Genomic DNA, 21,330 nt, shown 5'->3' on the forward strand with positions numbered 1-21,330 from the left:
TTATACAGAGTGTTTTCCAGTATCTTGGATTATTTTGTTCAAGCACACAACCAGCTGACGTGACACGGCTGATTCACTCCAATAGGCAGTCGCCGTGTCGCATTGCTCAGTTGTTTGAGCCCCGCCTAGCTGACGACAGAGCAACCATTGTTTACTGAGAAAACAAGAACATGTCCTTTCTTAATTCTCAGTAGTATTATATAGTTTCCTATTAAATAATCTTGTCCAGCATCTTAAACCTTTTCTGCAGGGCTGGCTTTTTGTAAGAAAATTTTCAAGCCCTTCCAAATCCAGCACACACGTACATGTTTTTTGCTTCCAAACTCCACTGCAATTTATTTCAACCATTCTGATTTACGAGGTCTATTAGACAATAAACCGACCCTTTTATTATTTTTTTTAACTATATGGATTTGAATGACGTGCGATTCCACCAATCATGCTTGAACCCTCGTGCGCATGCGTGAGTTTTTTCACGCGTGTCGGTGACGTCATTTCCCTGTAGGCAGGCCTTGAGTGAGATGTGGTCCCGCCCTCTCGGCTGAATTCCTTTGTTTCACACGCTGCTCCAGACGGCGTGCATTGCTTTATCAAAATTTTTTCTGGACCTGTGAGGAATATCCGAGTGGATACTATTCGAGAAATTAAGCTGGTTTTCGGTGAAAAGTTTAACGGCTGATGAGAGATTATGGGGTGTTTCTGTCGCTGTAAGGACTTCCCACGGACCGGGACGTCCTGCAGCGCTTCCAGGCGCCGTCGTCGGCCTGTTTCGACCTGAAAACATCCTAATTTAAGGCTTAATTCACCCAGGACGTCGTGAGAGAACAGAGAAGATTCAGAAGAGGCCGGAATGAGGACTTTATGCGGACATTCCACTGTTTAAGGACATTTTTGTAATGAAAGACGTGCGCACAAATTCGCCGAGTCGTTTCCGTGACAACTGTGCGCCGCGACAGGAAAAACACCTCCGTGTTGAAAACCATTTGTAAAATTCAGGCGGCTTTTGATGGCTTTCAACAAGTGAGTAACTGAGAAATTGTTTAACAGCTTGGGCATGTTCCAACTTACCCGTTAAGGTTTCCAACGGAGGTGTTTTTCCTGTCGTGACCCCCCGCGGTCGGGTCCGGCCCGACATGCGACTCTGCCTGCACGTTCTTTCATTACAAAATGTCCGTTAACAATGGAATGTCTGAATAAACTCCTCATGCCGACTTCTTCTGAAAGTTCTCTGTTCTCTGACGACTTCCTGGGTCAACAGAGCCTGAAATGTGGAAGTTTTCAACTTGAAACAGCGAGACGCTGCTGCCTCGAAGCGCAGATCGCCGTCAGGCGCCGTGGGCCGTCCTTAAAGCGACACTACCAGACCAAAATATCTCATCAGCCGTTAAAATTTTTACCGAAAACCAGCTGAATTTATTGAATGGTGTCCACTCAGTTGTGCCTTACAGTTTTGAAAAAATTTTGATCAAACAAAGCAGCAGACTGAGCCATTCCTAAACAATGAAAAAAACGACGAGAGGGTGGGCGACGCCTCACTCAAAGACTGCCCACAGGTGAATGACGTAACCGACAGGCGTGAAAAAACTCTTGCATGCCCACGAGGGTTCAAGCATGTTGTTGTATGGCTGGGGGGGGGCCTGGCTGCCTTTTTGTTTCTGTCTTTTGGTTTTCCTTCCAGGTGGCTTGCATTTGGGACTGAGTGGCTGTGTTGCTGAGGTTATCAGGACCTCACCCTGATCACCTGCAGCTCGTCAGGACTCACAGCTGTGGTGCATCTATATGGATTGGAACATGGTGGCATTTAAGACTGGAGTATACAGTGTGTATTTGCCAGAGACTCGACCTTGTGACCAGACGGGTGAGATTGTCGTCTCGGGAGCCATCTCATCATCAGTGGATGCAGAGAACATCCAGGGTTTGATGCATGGTCTGTGAAAGAGGAGGGGGTGAGGTCTCACGCTCGTCAGCACACTTCCTGAGGTACGTTAGATTTTGTGACTAACGTTTATACAGTCAGTAAATGTGGTGTCCCTCACACCTTATTATATTGAGCTGTACGTTAGTCATGTATCGGCTTCCACTGCAGTGGAGTTTTGTGAACTGGATGTTCCATGCCTGCAGGTTGGGAAGCTGATTAGTAATTAAGCCAGGAAGTGTTTGCTGTTTATGTACACCTTTGAGTGGTCTCTCTGTGTGTAGAGTGTGGACTCACATAATGGTTCCTTCTTTCACAGACTCGGTTTGTTGCAGCCACCTGGGGGGTGTCGGCGGGGTCCTTGGGTCCGAACGGCTTCTGGCTCCGGACCGTTAGCGCTGCTGGGAGCGCACCGTATCACCACCACGCCAGACCGCACACTCTTTTGTTGTTTTGTATCACATCACTGTTATGTATTAAATTCACTTAGCCTTTGTACCATGCTCTGCTTATTTCATACTGGGTCCTTCAAACGCTGGTCGGTTCTCCGAGCTGCGTCCGACACATAACACATGTCTGATGTAATCACACGTGATTCAAATCCATATGGTTTTTGAAAAAAATAATAAGGTCGGATATTTTCTAATAGACCTCGTATACAAAAGTATGACTTCTTAGTGAATAATACAAAATAAGTAAATACGTAAATACGTATATATGTGTGTGTGTGTGTGTGTGTGTGTGTGTGTATTTAAACAGATACAGTGGATGGTTTACAGAAAATCTTAAGAATTATAAGTTAACTTGTTGTTGCTGGGTAGCAATCATGTTTGTTTTTTTTACTTTGTGTAATTATACGAAATTACAACTTCTTAGTGCAAAATAAATAAAGTGACAAATCACTTTTACAGTGTAATTATTAAAAGTGAAATACATCTTTCAATTTATATATATATATATATATATATATATACACACACATATATATATATATATATATACACACACATATATATATATATATATATATATATATATATATATACACATATATATATATACATATATATATACATATACATATATATATATATATCAGATGTAGAAAATCTTAAGAATTATAAGTTAACGTGTTGTTGCTGGGTAGCAATCATGTTTTGTTTTTTTACTTTGTGTAATTATACGAAATTACAACTTCTTAGTGAATAATGCAAAATAAATAAAGTGACAAATCACCTTTACAGTATAATTATTAAAAGTGAAATACATCTTTCAATATACGCTATTCTTGCTTGCCTCTACTGGTGGTTGGCTCTCACTGCGGTATTGTATCACTTCCTGTTCCGGAGCACAGCGGTGTTTTTCTGTATCTGTTAGCTGTTTAATCTGCGCAGTTAGATTGATCTAGTTATCTAGATTACGATTTGTTTCCCAGTGTAATCTTTATGTGCCTTAACTAAAGCACTCCTTCTGCTGAATCACCTCTACACATTATTCACTTTGCGTGTTTTTAGGAATCCGCTAGCTTAGCGTAGCTACTAGCTCTTAGCCGATTTAGCATGGCGGCTTCTCCTGTCTCTCCCGCACTTTTCTGCTCTGGGTGTGAAATGTTTAGTTATTCCTCGGCCTCCTTTAGCAGTAACGGTACTTGTAATAAGTGTAGCTTATTCGTAGCTTTGGAGGCCAGGCTGGGCGAATTGGAGACTCGGCTCCGCACCGTGGAAAATTCTACAGCTAGCCAGGCCCCTGTAGTCGGTGCGGACCAAGGTAGCTTAGCCGCCGTTAGTTACCCCCTGGCAGATCCCGAGCAGCCGGGAAAGCAGGCTGACTGGGTGACTGTGAGGAGGAAGCGTAGCCCTAAACAGAAGCCCCGTGTACACCGCCAACCCGTTCACATCTCTAACCGTTTTTCCCCACTCGACGACACACCCGCCGAGGATCAAACTCTGGTTATTGGCGACTCTGTTTTGCGAAATGTGAAGTTAGCGACACCAGCAACCATAGTCAATTGTCTTCCAGGGGGCCAGAGCAGGCGACATTGAAGGAAATTTGAAACTGCTGGCTAAGGCTAAGCGTAAATTTGGTAAGATTGTAATTCACGTCGGCAGTAATGACACCCGGTTACGCCAATCGGAGGTCACTAAAATTAACATTAAATCGGTGTGTAACTTTGCAAAAACAATGTCGGACTCTGTAGTTTTCTCTGGGCCCCTCCCCAATCAGACCGGGAGTGACATGTTTAGCCGCATGTTCTCCTTGAATTGCTGGCTGTCTGAGTGGTATCCAAAAAATGAGGTGGGCTTCATAGATAATTGGCAAAGCTTCTGGGGAAAACCTGGTCTTGTTAGGAGAGACAGCATCCATCCCACTTTGGATGGAGCAGCTCTCATTTCTAGAAATCTGGCCAATTTTCTTAAATCCTCCAAACCGTGACTATCCAGGGTTGGGACCAGGAAGCAGAGTTGTAGTCTTACACACCTCTCTGCATCTTCTCTCCCCCTGCCATCCCCTCATTACCCCATCCCCGTAGAGACGGTGCCTGCTCCCAGACTACCAATAACCAGCAAAAATCTATTTAAGCATAAAAATTCAAAAAGAAAAAATAATATAGCACCTTCAACTGCACCACAGAGTAAAACAGTTAAATGTGGTCTATTAAACATTAGGTCTCTCTCTTCTAAGTCCCTGTTGGTAAATGATATAATAATTGATCAACATATTGATTTATTCTGCCTTACAGAAACCTGGTTACAGCAGAATGAATATGTTAGTTTAAATGAGTCAACACCCCCGAGTCACACTAACTGTCAGAATGCTTGTAGCACGGGCCGGGGCGGAGGATTAGCAGCAATCTTCCATTCCAGCTTATTAATTAATCAAAAACCCAGACAATCAATCAATCAATTTTTTTATATAGCGCCAAATCACAACAAACAGTTGCCCCAAGGCGCTTTATATTGTAAGGCAAGGCCATACAATAATTATGTAAAACCCCAACGGTCAAAACGACCCCCTGTGAGCAAGCACTTGGCTACAGTGGGAAGGAAAAACTCCCTTTTAACAGGAAGAAACCTCCAGCAGAACCAGGCTCAGGGAGGGGCAGTCTTCTGCTGGGACTGGTTGGGGCTGAGGGAGAGAACCAGGAAAAAGACATGCTGTGGAGGGGAGCAGAGATCGATCACTAATGATTAAATGCAGAATGGTGCATACAGAGCAAAAAGAGAAAGAAACAGTGCATCATGGGAACCCCCCAGCAGTCTACGTCTATAGCAGCATAACTAAGGGATGGTTCAGGGTCACCTGATCCAGCCCTAACTATAAGCTTTAGCAAAAAGGAAAGTTTTAAGCCTAATCTTAAAAGTAGAGAGGGTGTCTGTCTCCCTGATCTGAATTGGGAGCTGGTTCCACAGGAGATATATATATATATATATATATATATATATATATATATATATATATATATATATATATATATATATATATATATATATATCAGATGTAGAAAATCTTAAGAATTAAAAGTTAACTTGTTGTTGCTGGGTAGTAATCATGTTTTGTTTTTTGACTTTGTGTAATTGTCCATGTGGACAGCTGTGCTACATATAGCGTGGGTTGACTGAGTAGGGGACAGGTTACTATAACATGTATTTTTTTTACCACTGTAGTACTTCGTACTGTAACAGAAATACTGCGGGAGGCGACTTTATGCCGACAGTTCCAACAGCACCAACACTTCCTGATGCTTGTTTGTCACACATTGAGAGTGAACATATGTCTTTTTGTTTGAACAGTAGACCTCATCAGTAGATTTGAACAAAGCTCAGGTTGAGTGTTTCTCAGGGCAGAAACTTCGGTTACGAGGCCGTGGTCTCCGCTCCACAAACTCAGGAGAAAACACTGTGGTTTCCGCTCTAGTAGTTTGCACAGGACTTCCTGAAATAGCCGAAGAAGAAGAAGAAGAATGACAGTAATACTCAAGACACTTGTGTCCCTTTTCTCATGAACCATCTTCTCGAAATGTTTTTTTTTTCTAAGGAAACATGAACTTTAGCCTGAATGATTTAATACTTCAGTTAAATTGTCACAGTCGCCCTGGCTGCAGTGACCGGCTTCAGAGACTCGCCTGCGTGTTCTTAAAAAAAAATATTTTGCTGGTTGACCTAAAATTCTTAAACGTAACAGAGTGTTTTAGTGACAGTAAATCATGTGAATCAAATAACTAAGGCGTACAGTACATCTGGAAAGTATTCACAGCGTTTCACTTTTTCTGCAAGAGAATTTAACTTAATTTAGTTGGGACTACTTATATTTATTAGATGGGAATCCAATCCAATGAGTCAGTTTTTTGAGTGTGTATGGTAGAGTGGCTAGACATTTGAAGTCAAAGGAATTGTCTGCAGACCTCCAAGACAGGTGTCTCAGAGGTGGTCTCATGGTCTGTGAGTCCTTCAGGTGCCTTTTGGCAAACCCCAGGCAGGCTGCTGTGTGCCTTTTATGAACGAGTGGCTTCTGTCTGCACAAACCAAGAGTGCAGCAACATTTTATGTATGAACAAAACATTATATATGCAGCTTCAAGGAACCAAACCCCACTGGTTTAACTATGTAAACAAAAGGAAAGCATCTGTTCACGCAACTCCTGTGTGTGTCAACTCCTTCACACAAATCTTCGATCAGCAGTCTTTATCCACCTGTAAAAGCGTCGTTCAAAGAGGTCTAAGGCTGGTGAGGTTGCAAGGAATCTCAAGCCTGGATATGGCACGCAATGAGGTTCTTCCCTCAGTGCATCGGGAGGGAGGTTATTCACTGAAAAAAAAACTTGACCAATGGTTACTTAAACAAATTGTGGCAACAAAGTGATACATAATACAATATAACTGAGTAGATTTTAAGTTCTACAATTTTAACTAAAAAGTATTGAATACATTAACTAAACTTAAACAAAAACATTAAGTAGAGTTGAAATGTGTTGGATTTAGTAATAGCACAACAAATGATGAGTTATATCGCCAAAAAATATTTGGTAGAAATGGGGTTTGAACCAAAAACGTTCTGCACTAAAACCAAGCACATTAACCACAACCCCTGTCCGGCTCATGTTCTACCACATTGTTACTTAATTCAGCACATTTACACTGTTGTTCTTATTTATCTGTAACTAAAATAATTGTTTAATTTTAAGTTTTAATTTGTATCACAGGACTTTAAATCTATTCAATAATATTGAATGTCACTTTGTTGCCATCATTTTTCTGTGTCTAATTTACCCAAAACCCTGAACAAACTTAAGTATAGGAAGATGTCACAAGGCTTGCGGACAAGTGGTTAGTGTGCTTAGCTTCAGTGTTGAAGGTTCGTGATTCAAACCCCACCCCAAGACTTTTATTTCATGTTTTTCAAAAAAAAAATGTATTTTTTTTGTTCTCCAGGAAATAGTATTTAAGTTCAACTAAAATTGTCAGAACATACATTGTTTACATTACTATTAAAAATGCACTTCCAATAAAGTGAGTATTGGTAAAATGGGTTATCATTTTCATGTTGACTTGCCGGGTCGGTGGGGGGGCGGGTGTCGTCAGCAGTTGTTTAAAGTAACTAATAAAGTAACTAGTAATCTAACTTAGTTACTTTTAAAACAGTAATAAGTAAAGTAGCTAAGTTACTTTTTCAAGGAGTAATCAGTATGTGGATGACTTTCAAAGTAACTGTGGCAACACTGCTTGGCATATCTGGTTAATTAACCACTTGGAAATTCAAGATGATCAAAAATCTTTTTGCATATAAATGTTCCTACCTGATTGATTAAAATCATATTGATGTTAAATTCCATGTTTTTGAGCATGTTGGAGCTTGTTTTCATACTTCAAATAAACCCAAGTAGGGGAAACCGGGGCACAGTGGATCAGAAATGTTGTTTTGTGGCAGCATAAACACATTATGCATAGGTTTAAGTCATTCTGTTGTGGATTTAATACAGCAAGTTATTGTTTATAAGGCTGTGTTATTTATTTCTCCCCAAGTGTAATTTACAGGTGTTTAAAATCGATTTTAAAATTTTTGATTTAATTAGTGTGCCCCGGACACTAATTCACGGGGCACAGTGAATCAGCGTCCGGGGCACAGTGAATCATCTTAGAATATAATGAAAAAACACATTATAAAGATTTCTTCAAAATCATTAAATATATGCTGATGCATATACAAACTATAACCCAGCAAGCCAGCTATGTAATGTGTGAGTGTCTTATATAGTGATATAAGTCCTTTAGAAACTATTATAAATACAACTGTCATCATTTCTGTTCAAACATGAAAACAGTTGTTTATATACACAAATTATAGAAATAATTCATGGAAAAATAAATGTATAAGCTTCAACAAGTAATATTTGTCATCCACTTGATACTGGGGCTTAGTAAATCACTTTCTTGACTGATTCACTGTGCCCCGATTCACTGTGCCCCGGGTGCATGTGACACACGAGTCATGTTATCAAATAGCTGATAGTCTGGAGAAGACATAACACATACTCATCAGTTGTACGGGGTAGTCTTCTAACTAATAACAATTTTTTGGGCCACCTTTGTTGTGAGAAATAAATACAAAGACACTTTTGATGTACACTTTTGATAGGACAAAACTGACTTCACTTGTCACTTTGCCTATCCCAGCAGTCATAGGGTGTGAGGCAGGGTTCACCCGGGACAGGATGCCGGTCTGTCACAGGGCCACATACAGACGGACAAACACACCGTTGGTCAATTTAACGTTTCCATTTCACCCGACCTGCATGTCTGTGGAAGTCGGAGGAAGCAGGAACACCCAACGGGAACCCACACAAACACGGGGAGAACAGGCAAACTCCACACAGAAAGGACCCGCTGGGAAGTGATCCCATGTCCTTCTTGCTTTGAGACAACAGTGCTAACCACTAAGCCACCGTGCCAGCAGCTTAGACCATTGAATTCTTTTTTTTTAACTACCCTCCACACAAAACCACCTTTGTATCTGTGATTTTCTCATTGTATGTTTGTGATCATATAATAGCAATTAAAAAGGAACATTTTTGAGCTCTGATCAAATCAGTGTTTTTTTCCATATACCAGAAGCAGAAAAATGTGTCAATGAAAAACAATGAGGTGTGCGTTTGTACAAGAACTGATAACACGTGCTGTTAAATATCAAACTCAGATTTTTTGTCCACTCTCAACACAGCTTGTTTCATTAATTCATAAAGTCAATGCTGGTCCGTGGATGTGGGGACTTTTCTAATCACTTTGTTTGATCAGTTTGTTGATTCACTTGTTGATTGACTTTTTCCTCTCTTCATCATGTTCTCTCCGCAGAATCCGGCAGCGGGACGCGAGTGGCTCCTACGCTCTGTGTTTGCTACATGAAGGAAAGGTCATACACTATCGCATTGACAGGGACGGTGCTGGGAAGCTTTCCATTCCAGAAGGCAAGAAGTTTGACACCCTCTGGCAGGTCAGCACCGTGAACATTTATGAAGATTTCATGTGATTTGAAAGTGACCTAAAATGACGTCATAATTGATTTTATGGGTTCCTGCTTGAAATATTTGAGAAACTCTTAGCAACTACTAAATATTATTGCCGCTGCCAATGAAGTTGGAGGAGGTTATGTTTTCACCCGTTTGTATGTCTGTTTGTGAACAGCCTGGAGCCCACAATCTTTCATATATAGCTATGAAATTTGTACTGAAGATTCAAACCCTGATACGCAAGAACTCAATTCAATTTTCAAGGTCATAGGTCATAGTCAACATTGAAAACCCCATTTAATGAATATTTTACATTATATCTTTTATAATAGTGAGGTGCAGACTGGCACTCACTATCAGCCCACAAAGGTTGATCCGGATCTGATTCAGATTACATATTTTGTGGCCATTTAAATTTAACATTGAAAACTCCATTTAATGTATATTTTACATTATATCTTAATCAAATGTGTCCCAATTACTTCCATTTGAAAGTGAGGTGCAGACTGGTACTCACTATCGCGTGACAAAGTTTGATCCAGATCTGATCCGGATTGTGGATTTTGTGGCCATTTAAATTCAACATTGAAAACCCCATTTAATGTATATTTTACATTATATCTTAATCAAACGTGCCCCAATCACTCTCATATTTGAAAGTGAGGTGCAGACTGGCACTCACTATCGCGTGACAAAGTTTGATCTGGATCTGATCCAATTGTGGAATTTGTGGCCATTTAAATTCCATCCATCCATTTTCTTCCGCTTTATCCGGAGTCGGGTCGTGGGGGCAGCAGCTCAAGCAAAGCCGCCCAGACCTCCCAATCCACATACAACTCCCCCAGCTCCTCTGGGGGAACCCCAAGGCGTTCCCAAGCCAGCCGAGAGACGTAGTCCCTCCAGCGTGTCCTGGGTCTTCCCCGGGACCTCCTCCCGATGGGACGTGCCCGGAACACCTCTCCAGCGAGGCGTCCAGGGGGCATCCGGAAAAGATGCCCGAGCCACCTCAACTGGCTCCTTTAGACATGGAGGATCAGCGGCTCGACTCCGAGCTCCTCCCGGGTGACTTAAATTCAGCATTGAAAACCCCATTTTATGTATATTTTACATTATATCTTATTCAAACGTGCCCCAATCACTCTAATATTTGAAACTGAGGTGCAGACTGGCACTCACTATCACCTCACAAAGTTTGAACTGGATCTAATCCGGATTACATATTTTGTGGCCATTTAAATTCAACATTGAAAACCACATTTAATATATATTTTACATTATATCTTAACCAAATGTGCTCCAATCACTCTCATATTGAAAGTGAGGTGCAGACTGGCATTCACTATCGCGTGACAAAGTTTGATCCGGATCTGATCCGGATTGTGGATTTTGTGGCCATTTAAATTCAACATTGAAAAACCCCATTTATTGTATATTTTACATTATATCTTATTCAAACGTGCCCCAATCACTCTCATATTTGAAACTGAGGTGCAGACTGGCACTCACTATCACCTCACAAAGTTTGAAGTAGATATAATCTGGATTACATCTTTTGCGGCCATTTAAATTCAACATTGAAAACCCCATTTAATGTATATTTTGCATTACATCTTAACCAAATGTGCTCCAATCACTCTCATATTGAAAGTGAGGTGCAGACTGTCACTCAGTATTGCCTGACAAAGTTTGATCCGGATCTGATCCGGATTGTGAATTTTGTGGCCATTTAATTTAGTATTGAAAAGCCTATTTGGTGTACATTTTGCATTATATCTCAATCAAAAGTGCCTCAAGCACTCTCATTTTTCGCCACCAAAACTGGATGAAGGTTCCAGTTTTATGCCTTGTTTGTTTGTCTTTCAGTTATCAGAGTGCAAAAAAGCAGTGACAAATTGTGCATAGTAGAGATATCCAATGTTCTGTGAAAAGAAACTTGGATTCAAGTGCACAAATTAAATACATACTCCTTTGATGACATTGGATTTAGCTTATGAAAAGACACTTCTAACAGGATTTTGACCTTGAAAATTTTTTCCAAGGTAAAATTTCATGAAAGTGGAAACTAGTGTCGGTGGAGGTTTGCACTCTGTGAGCGCGGTGCTCCAGTTTGCATTGGAATTGATTTGGTGTTTGAAGACGATAACAGAGTTTATTTAACTGTCAACCCAACATTTCATTCAGTTTAGACGTCATAAAGCTCGTGCTCGTCACCTTGCAGATCCATGTGCATATTTAATGAGGTTTCAGTGAATCACGCTGCAAACCTTGTCCACAACAGTGATGCTTGTTCTACATCAGGGATTCAAAACCACGCCTGCATTCTAGATGATACGCCGTCTACTTGAGTTCCTGTGTTTCTGTCGGTGGGTCTTTTGGCTCGTGGTTAGTGGACACACGTTTGACTGTATTATTTTGTATGGGGCTGTGACCACAGCACATTATTTTTGTACAAGTGAAGTAGTCGCCAATTGCTGTTCTCATTAATGTAGGAAAAATTTGTCATTCAAAAAAATTGACAAGAACATTTGTGATTTTTTTTTTTAATGGTTTGTGGTGAAACGTGCACAGCAGCACGCTTATAGAGCTCTTGTCCACAGTGTTTTCATCCTTCATCATGGGACAAAGATTGTCATGAGCTTGTGACACTGGTGTATTGACAGCAACACCAAGATACACAGCTCAAGTCAACACTCATCACATACATTTACTGCACAAACACGCCATCTGGTGGCCGTGGCAAATAGGAAAAAAAAAATCTGAACTACCTATTCAAGAGCAATAGAATAGAATAAACTAGAATAGAGCCTTTATTGTCATTGCACATATATACAACAAAATCTGTCCTCTGCATTTAACCCTTCCTAATTACGGTTAGACACAATCCAACCACTAGCAGCAGTGGGCAGCCACAGTCCAGCACCCAGGGACCATCTCCAGTTATGGAGACACTGCCTTGTTCGGGGGCAGAGAAAGGAGCAAACCCTAAATAAGCATCTTTTTGATTGTGGGAAGAAACCGGAGTGCCCGGAGGAAACCCACACAGACACAGGGACAACACGCAAACTCCACACCAGAAAGGCTGGGAATCAATCCCATGACCCTCTTGCTGTGAGGCACCAGTGCTAACCACTAATCCACAGTGCCGCCAAACATGAAACAAACATAAAACGAGCAGTCTGAGATTTCTGATGCCCGCCAAGGGTTGACAAGGACTCAAAGTAAAAGATATGTGATTCACATCGTAACCCGGACTTTAGCTGGATCCGGATTTCACAACACAATGCAATAATTGCATACTGATCCAGAACGGTCTGACTGATCAAGATGTTGCAATCTGATATTTAAGTCACACGCTGAAACAAAATAGTGTCTTCCTGATCTTGGTTTTACATTGTGATGTTGTATCCATGAAGCAGTTTTGACGTAATCCTTAAAAGTTTGCAAAGTGAAATCCCAATCCAGAATCTGGAACCGGATCCAGATCACCGCCAACATTTAGTGGAGTCTTCCCAGGCCTAACACCAATGTGTGGTGAAAATTTGGTGAAAATCTGTTTCGTAGTTTTCACGTAATCCTTCGAAGCCTATATAAAGTGAAATCTTGATGCAGAATCTGGAGCCGGATCACCATCAAAATTTAATGGAGTCTTCCATGGCCTAATATCTTTCTGTGGTGAAAATTTCGTCAAAATCCGTGCAGTAGTTTGGATGTTATCCTGCTAACAGGCAGAAAGACAAATAAATGCTGATGATTTTATTACATCCTTGGTGGACGTAACGAGCAAAGTGCACCATGTAGTGGTGCGGCTTAGCTAAAATTTACATAAAAATTGTTCCTTTCATGATAAAAGCATGGAATTTGGCACACATGTTCTAAGTTAACTAATGTTTATTTTCAGATATGGAGCCATCCTGGAGCTGAACTCTAATGAGCTACAGGGGTCAATAAAGAATTACACAGGGATCAAAATTAAAAGATGCTCCAATCATGTTGCAAACTATACCACATTATTTGTCTGATCATAATGATTCCAAAAGTGTATAGTTTGGACTATCTATGACTGAATTCCATGGAGTTACGGGGTAAAAACAGCAAAAATGGTGACAAAGGTCAGTTTCAGTTTGTACAGGGGTCAAAAGTTAAAGTTGCTACAATTGTGGTAAAAAAAAAAAAAAAATGTATTGGTTGATTTAATAGCATTTTAAAAAGGAAACGTTTGCACCATCTGTCAGGTTTACTTATCATGTTACGGGGTAACATATGTCATACGCTACCATATCTCACGACGTGTCGTGATTCAGCAGCACGAAATACACATTAATCTACTAGGTCGTGATATTTTCACGAAAAGCGCCACATTTTCATAATGGGAGCACAAATTCATTCTAACACATTCCATTACGGTTGCACGAAATTAAAAGTGAAGTGGGGGGGGGGGGGGGGGGGGGGGAGTTATGGTTAGGGTTGGGGGTAGGAGTAGAGTTAGTAATAGTGAGTTTAAAAAAACCCTGTTATGAAAATTTTAATCATTTCGTGACGGGAGCGTGAAAAAAAAAACCTTGAGACTGGGTTGGTCATACGTCATAGAATCCAACGGATGTCGACCTTGTTTGACCTTTACTTTGGAGACCAAACATTCATCACAGTCAGAACTATTCCATTTATTAATCCTTATATTTCAACCAATAATTTGCATCACTCTTTACCAAAATTAGGGCAACTTTAACTTTTGACCCCTGTACAAACTGAAACTGATCTTTGTCACCATTTTTGCCATTTTTACTCCATAACCCCAGAAAATTCAGTCATAGATAGTCCAAACTATACCTTTTTTGAATCATTATGATCAGATAAATAATGTGGTATAGTTTTCAACATGATTGGAGCATTTTAAAATTTTGACCCCTGAGTAATTCTTTATTGACCCCTGTAGCTCATTAGAGTTCAGCTCCAGGACGGCTCCATATCTGAAAATAAACATTAGTTAATTTAGAATATGTGTGCCAAATTCCATGCTTTTATCACAAAATAAGCAATTGTTTTGCTCTGCCAACCCACTAATAACACAAACTGTTTTCTACAAATGAAATGGTATTTAAAACATCGATAGAATTCCATTCAATTCAGTTTATTTCATTTATATTGCAGCAAATCACAACAAAGCTCCCTCAAGGCGCTTCACACAAGTCAGGTCTAACCTTACCAACCCCTAGATAGAAGGTTTAAAGAAATGTGTTTGGGTTGTAATTCTCATTTAAGTCACAATAACTGGGATTTTTATAAACTGTTTTCACAACCCTTTTCTCCAAAGAAACTATGACATATGTTGGTGTTGTTTTGATTAGTCTCTGATGTGGGAATTCTTCTTTTTACCGTAGATGGTGGAGCACTACTCGTACAAAACAGACGGCCTCCTTGGAGTACTAACGGAGCCCTGTCCGCGACCCGATGGAGAAGCTGGTAAACGTGTTGCCACAATCCTTCTAAACGCTGACACAGCTGCAAGACAGCATTCTGAACGCAGGTCCACAACGTTTTAATATTCAGTGCACAGCAATAGGACAAAGCAAAGGGACAAATCTTCATATTTTAGTCGTCACAGTTTGATTTAAAGAATCATGTCATGAGTAAAACGAGGGGAAAATTCAGACATTTTGAATTGAGTGCAAATGTATATAAATTTTTAAAACTGAAGCACATTGTTGACAGAAAAAAAACTCAGAATTACTGTTACTAGGCAGGTTTCCATTACCCTCCAAATTGTTCAGTTTGAAGTAGAGAATTGAAAATGCACTTAATGGGGAAAAATGGATATCTCAAGTGTCACAAATATGCTTTTACACACACAAGAGATGGTTTTTCAAGCGATTCAACAAAACATATTTTGCAAAACTGCAATAGAAAGAATTTCTCTGCTGTTACAGGTCATGTGGCATTTTAAAATGCGTTGATAAACTTATAAGAGATGAAATTTCAAGAATATTGGGTTTGAAAAAACAACAAAATGGCACTATTTAAGGGGACGTACCCTTCCATCGCCATGACTAGTGGAATTAGAGTTTTTGCACGAGCTTTGCTGGAATGAAAGTTACCTCGAGTGGTCAAAACCCAGCAGTCACGTTCCATCAATCAATGGAAATGCTGTCATTTTGTTCTAGTGGGTTTTTTTTTTTGTTTTGTTTTGTTTTTTGACATTCTGAAACTGTTGCTTAACTTTTGCACAAATATGTAATGGAATACTAGAGGAGCTATGACTACTACCTTTGCACCCCCCCCAGGACTAAGCCAAACCAACTGTTTTAGATTCCTTAGATGACCCCAAAACACAATCAAGATGTTCCCAAAAATAAAACTGGCCTCAAGCCAGTTATCCAAGATGGCCACCAAAATAGTTTTTTTCACTGAAACATCTTTACACAACATATAAACAACTTAAATATCACAGAGATTCAATAGGAAGACCATTGCAGGTTACAGCAAACTCATTTGTGCCTAAACTAAATTCATTCATGGGTTTAAGGTTCAAAATGGCGTCCAAAATGGCCGCCAATAGACCCTTATCATTAAAATACATAGTAGGAACAAACAATAGACTTAATAATGACAGAAATCATTGGTGTTTAAGTGGAAAAAAAAACTATTTTGGCAGCCATCTTGCACGCCATCTTGGATAACTGGCTTGAGGCCAGTTTTTATTTTTGGGAACATCCTGATTGTGTTTTGGGGGTCATCTAAGGAACCTAAAAAAGTTGGTTTAGTTTAGTCCGGGGGGGATGTGCAAAGGCAGTGGTTATAGCTCCCCGAGTAGAAACCCAACTACTGATGGCTGAAGATCCAGTAATGACCAGAATGCATTGCACGCAGTTAATCCTAAGCACCTCATTGAGGTCTACAGCAATAGGCTGGAGCCAAGTACATCTACAGCTTCTGCATCTACAACCACTAGCCTACTAACTACCTGCTAACTTGGTCATTCACATCATCATCATGTTCTGAGGCTTGTGAATGGTACAACCAGAATGTCAGGCGCTGATTGGCTGAAAACACTACGTATGTCATAATTGTGACTTGATTGTCACAGGGGGGTGGTTGGAGAAAATTATTTTTGGCATTGATAAATCAAGACTCCATCACAAAGTGCCGTACTATTGCTTCCAGCTTTTGTTGAAGCTTTTTTTTTTTTGTATCAGCCCTTTCACACTGCCCTTTGGTGGTCATAATCAAAATGCATGCGTGTCGCCACTGTGGTTTCTGACTTCTGTGGGGGAGTTCTTACAGACTACAGGAGAGAACTATATTATGGCCCAGTCCCAGTGTCCACCAGCATGGACTCACACACTTTGAAGCATTTTCCTGCTAAGTGCATGAGAGTTTAGTGTTGTCCCACTGTCAAATGTGGTGCACAAAGGCTCTCCTGTTTTAAATGTTTTAACCCTTTACGTCCACTTTCCATAAGTCTGCATTTTTGTAGAATTTGCCAAAGTGAATGACTCAAAATTCACAGCACTTTGAAGTTAAACACAAGGTTACCTGGGAAGCCTGGTAATTTTAAATATTGCAAACAACCACTATAACAAAAATAATGTATAAAATGTTACATATTTAATGTGCATGTATCAATACATTTAGAAAAAACATCAACAAAGTTAAAAAGTAAAAAAAAAATCAAAAACTCAGAAGAATGCAAACATGCTGCATTACGCACAATTTGATCATCATTCAGTTATTTAAATTTTTGCTTATTGATGCTGTTTTGATGAAGAAAGAGAGTAAATTATTTAAAAATGAACTATCTTCATGACACAAAAAAACTCAAATGCAAGCAACAAAGACTGAATCTGAGGAGAAAATGGATTAGTGACATTATGTCCATGGAGCAAGATAGTTCACTTGACAAAAGCTGTTAAAATACATTGGTTCCCATCTCAACATAACTAGGCTTTGACAAGTGTTCAAGGTTTGACATAAGTACAGAAAGCTTGTTTTTAGATCAGTTTACCAGAGACCAGAGTTGCTACAGAAACGTAATAAGTAAAATAAATAAATATTAGCTTTTTTTTTTTTACATTCTTAATCTTAGCACACTGTCAAATCAAATGTAACCACTTTGTGTTTCCTCTTATGGTTTGTCTTGGCCACTCCACATATTTCATTAATGTATAGAAAAAAAAATACAAGCCAGGTAGGACTTGAACACACAATGCCCAGCTCCGGAGGCTGATGCCTTATCCATTAAGCCACTGGGTCACATGAAAACAACAGTGAGTTTTACACAATTTAAGACATCTTTAAATGATAATATGATACATTTTAAAAGCAAAATTAGGAAACACACTAGTTTCAAGTAATGTACTTCACAATCCTAAAACTAAGGCTTGAATAACCTTTAAGTAGACGTGACCCTTGTATCTAATGAAAAATAAAGTAAAAATAATTTTTTGACCAGACTCAGGCTTGTGATAGTTACTTGACTTGTCATAGGACCTCCCCGAGAAATTAGAACGTGACCCCATTATTATATTATTATATGTACTATTTTAAAACTCCTACAGCCTCACGTTCAGGGCTTGGCGGCGACACTGGACCAATGACTTAAGATAAGATAAGTTAAGATAAGACTTTATTGATCTCACAGAGGAGAAATTCACATGTTACGCCAGCTCTTAAAACCACACAAGATGGGTGCAAGTAGAGGAAAATGTTCATCAAACAGCATGTACAAGGATAAGCAATAATAATAATACTTGAAACAGTACAATGAAATAAGAAAATGAGGTAGAAATAGAATATTCCTTCCTCCTCTTCCTCTGAATTATTTTTCAAACTTTCTCTTGGTGCATTACTGCCACCACTTGGAGTAAGGCATGTATTACATCACGAGTGTGGACAGACAGACGGACACATATCAGGATGGACGTGCAACTTGTTCATCTCTGGGAATTTTTGAACAAATAAATGTGATGAATCAGTTTATTGACACAACGGTGAAAACACGTTTAAGTTCAGGGAACCATTTACAGTAGTGTTCAGAATAATAGTAATGCTATGTGACTAAAAAGATTAATCCAGGTTTTGAGTATATTTCTTATTGTTACATGGGAAACAAGGTACCAGTAGATTCAGTAGATTCTCACAAATCCAACAAGACCAAGCATTCATGATATGCACACTCTTAAGGCTATGAAATTGGGCTCTTAGTAAAAAAAAAAGTAGAAAAGGGGGTGTTCACAATAATAGTAGTGTGGCATTCAGTCAGTGAGTTCATCAATTCTGTGGAACAAACAGGTGTGAATCAGGTGTCTCCTATTTAAGGATGAATCCAGCACCTGTTGAACATGCTTTTCTCTTTGAAAGCCTGAGGAAAATGGGACGTTCAAGACATTGTTCAGAAGAACAGTGTAGTTTGATTAAAAAGTTGATTGGAGAGGGGAAAACTTATACGCAGGTGCAAAAAATTATAGGCTGTTCATCTACAATGATCTCCAATGCTTTAAAATGGACAAAAAAAACAGAGACGCGTGGAAGAAAACGGAAAATAACCATCAAAATGGATAGAAGAATAACCAGAATGGCAAAGGCTCACCCATTGATCAGCTCCAGGATGATCAAAGACAGTCTGGAGTTACCTGTAAGTGCTGTGGCAGTTAGAAGACGCCTGTGTGAAGCTAATTTATTTGCAAGAATCCCCCGCAAAGTCCCTCTGTTAAATAAAAGACGTGCAGAAGAGGTTACAATTTGCCAAAGAACACATCAACTGGCCTAAAGAGAAATGGAGGAATATTTTGTGGACTGACGAGAGTAAAATTGTTCTTTTTGGGTCCAAGGGCCACAGACAGTTTGTGAGACGACCCCCAAACTCTGAATTCAAGCCACAGTTCACAGTGAAGACAGTGAAGCATGGTGGTGCAAGCATCATGATATGGGCATGTTTCTCCTACTATGGTGTTGGGCCTATATATCGCATACCAGGTATCATGGATCAGTTTGGATATGTCAGAATACTTGAAGAGGTCATGTTGCCTTATGCTGAAGAGGACATGCCCTTGAAATGGGTGTTTCAACAAGACAATGACCCCAAGCACAATAGTAAACGAGCAAAATCTTGGTTCCAAACCAACAAAATTAATGCCTTGCAGATGTGAAGAAATCATGAAAAACTGTGGTTATACAACTAAATACTAATTTAGTGATTCACAGGATTGCTAAAAAAGCAGTTTGAACATAATAGTTTTGAATTTGTAGCGTCAACAGCAGATGCTACTATTATTGTGAACATCCCCTTTTCTACTTTTTTTAACTAATAGCCAAATTTCATAGCCTTAAGAGTGAGCATATCATGAATGCTTGGTCTTGTTGGATTTGTGAGAATCTACTGAATCTACTGGTACCTTGTTTCCCATGTAACAATAAGAAATATACTCAAAACCTGGATTTATCTTTTTAGTCACATAGCACTACTATTATTCTGAACACTACTGTATGTAAGAGGTCTGCCAGATACATGGGAGCCACATCACTCAAAACTTTATAAGTAAACAATATATTTTTTTAATTAATTCTAAATTAAACAGGCAACCAGTGTAGAGAGGCAAGAACAGGAGTAATGTGCTCACATCTACATGTTCCTGTCAGGAGACGAGCAGCAGCGTTCTGGACCATTTGTAGACGTGATAGTGAAGCCTGATCAATACCAAAGGGCGTTACAATAATCAAGGCGAGTGGTTTATAGTCAAAACGCTTTACAGCGATGCCTCAGATTCACACACAAACACACTTTGGAATGTGTTCCTTCACAAAACCATCAGCCTCCAATATTGAAAAATGATTTTAAATATTCAGTGTCATCTGACACCAGACCGCATCTGCTGTTTATTTTTTTATTTTATCTGTTTGTGAAAATGTATCTGCTTTTCACTGTTACGTTAACGTTCCACAACCAGTTTTGATTTACTGAAAATTCACCTTTTTGTGGCACCAGAGTCTCCACTGTTGTTGAACACGGTGTTTTTGTAAATTTTGTGTGTGTGTTTGTCAGTTCTCGGACGACCGCTGTTGCCACACAACCATCCCGGACTCACCTCTGCGTTTGTAAGTTGTGAGCTCTCAAAAGTTCTTCTACATGATGAACACATTCTGTTGTCTGATGATTAATGATGGACTTAATTATAGATGAAGTTTGATTAATAACTTTATCGTATATGTCTGTGTCATTTTCTGCTCAGCCTGAGTTGTGTTTTAGTTCTTCCTCATAGATATACTTTAAAGAAATATGTGATGATTTTTCAGAATGGACTCCAAGAGGAATTACTGATATATGTACTTTGTGAATGCAATGTTCACGTGCATGACTCAGTCACATCCTAATAATCTCTCTGACGTTTTGGTTTCTAGCACATTGCAAAAGGTGGACTTATCGCCAAACTCAAAACTGTTTCCATACCTGGCAGAAAAAAGGTGCACAACCACACGTTGTACCTCTTTGGTAACAGTAGTGCAGTAGTGTGACTTTGCTTGCCTTTGGATTGCTGCTTACTAACGTTTTCAGAGACGTTCTGCCTTCCTTTTTTGTTTTTTCATCATTTCCCTTCTGTCCTCACTCTCAGAAAACTCAAACCAGGTTAGACAGACTTGAAACTGGGACTGGAAATTCACTTTAGGACAGTCTCTGGCTTTGTTATTTTTGGTGAAAATGTAACATCATCTGAAAATCAGCCAACAGTTTTCAGTGTATTTCTCCAAAGCAGCCTGAAGAGCTGCAGTCATTTTGTTAGCTGACTCCAGCGTCTGTCCCAGTCCAAAGACTGAAACCTGCAGCCTTCTGCATCCTCTAAACACGTCCCAAACTGGTTCTTATGGAGCAGATAAGCTCCAGTCATGGTAACTTTACAATACGTTCACATACACCGAGACTATTC

General features: G+C 39.7%; 1 protein-coding gene across 3 annotated transcripts in view; it reads left to right on the forward strand.

Moving 5' to 3' along the window:
- syk (spleen tyrosine kinase) overlaps positions 1 to 21,330 on the forward strand; it is an 82,666-nt gene that overhangs the window by 34,927 nt on the left and 26,409 nt on the right. For 2 of the 3 annotated variants that reach the window (XM_034192229.1, XM_034192230.1), the window contains exons 4-7: positions 9,261 to 9,399; positions 14,794 to 14,875; positions 20,451 to 20,503; positions 20,807 to 20,869. In XM_034192229.1, coding sequence (XP_034048120.1) covers positions 9,261 to 9,399; positions 14,794 to 14,875; positions 20,451 to 20,503; positions 20,807 to 20,869 — 337 coding nt within the window. The remainder of the gene's footprint in view (positions 1 to 9,260; positions 9,400 to 14,793; positions 14,876 to 20,450; positions 20,504 to 20,806; positions 20,870 to 21,330) is intronic. The other variant, XM_034192231.1, reaches the window with a different exon arrangement.

This window comes from Thalassophryne amazonica, chromosome 17 (assembly GCF_902500255.1).
Source record: "Thalassophryne amazonica chromosome 17, fThaAma1.1, whole genome shotgun sequence".
NCBI lineage: Eukaryota > Metazoa > Chordata > Actinopteri > Batrachoidiformes > Batrachoididae > Thalassophryne > Thalassophryne amazonica.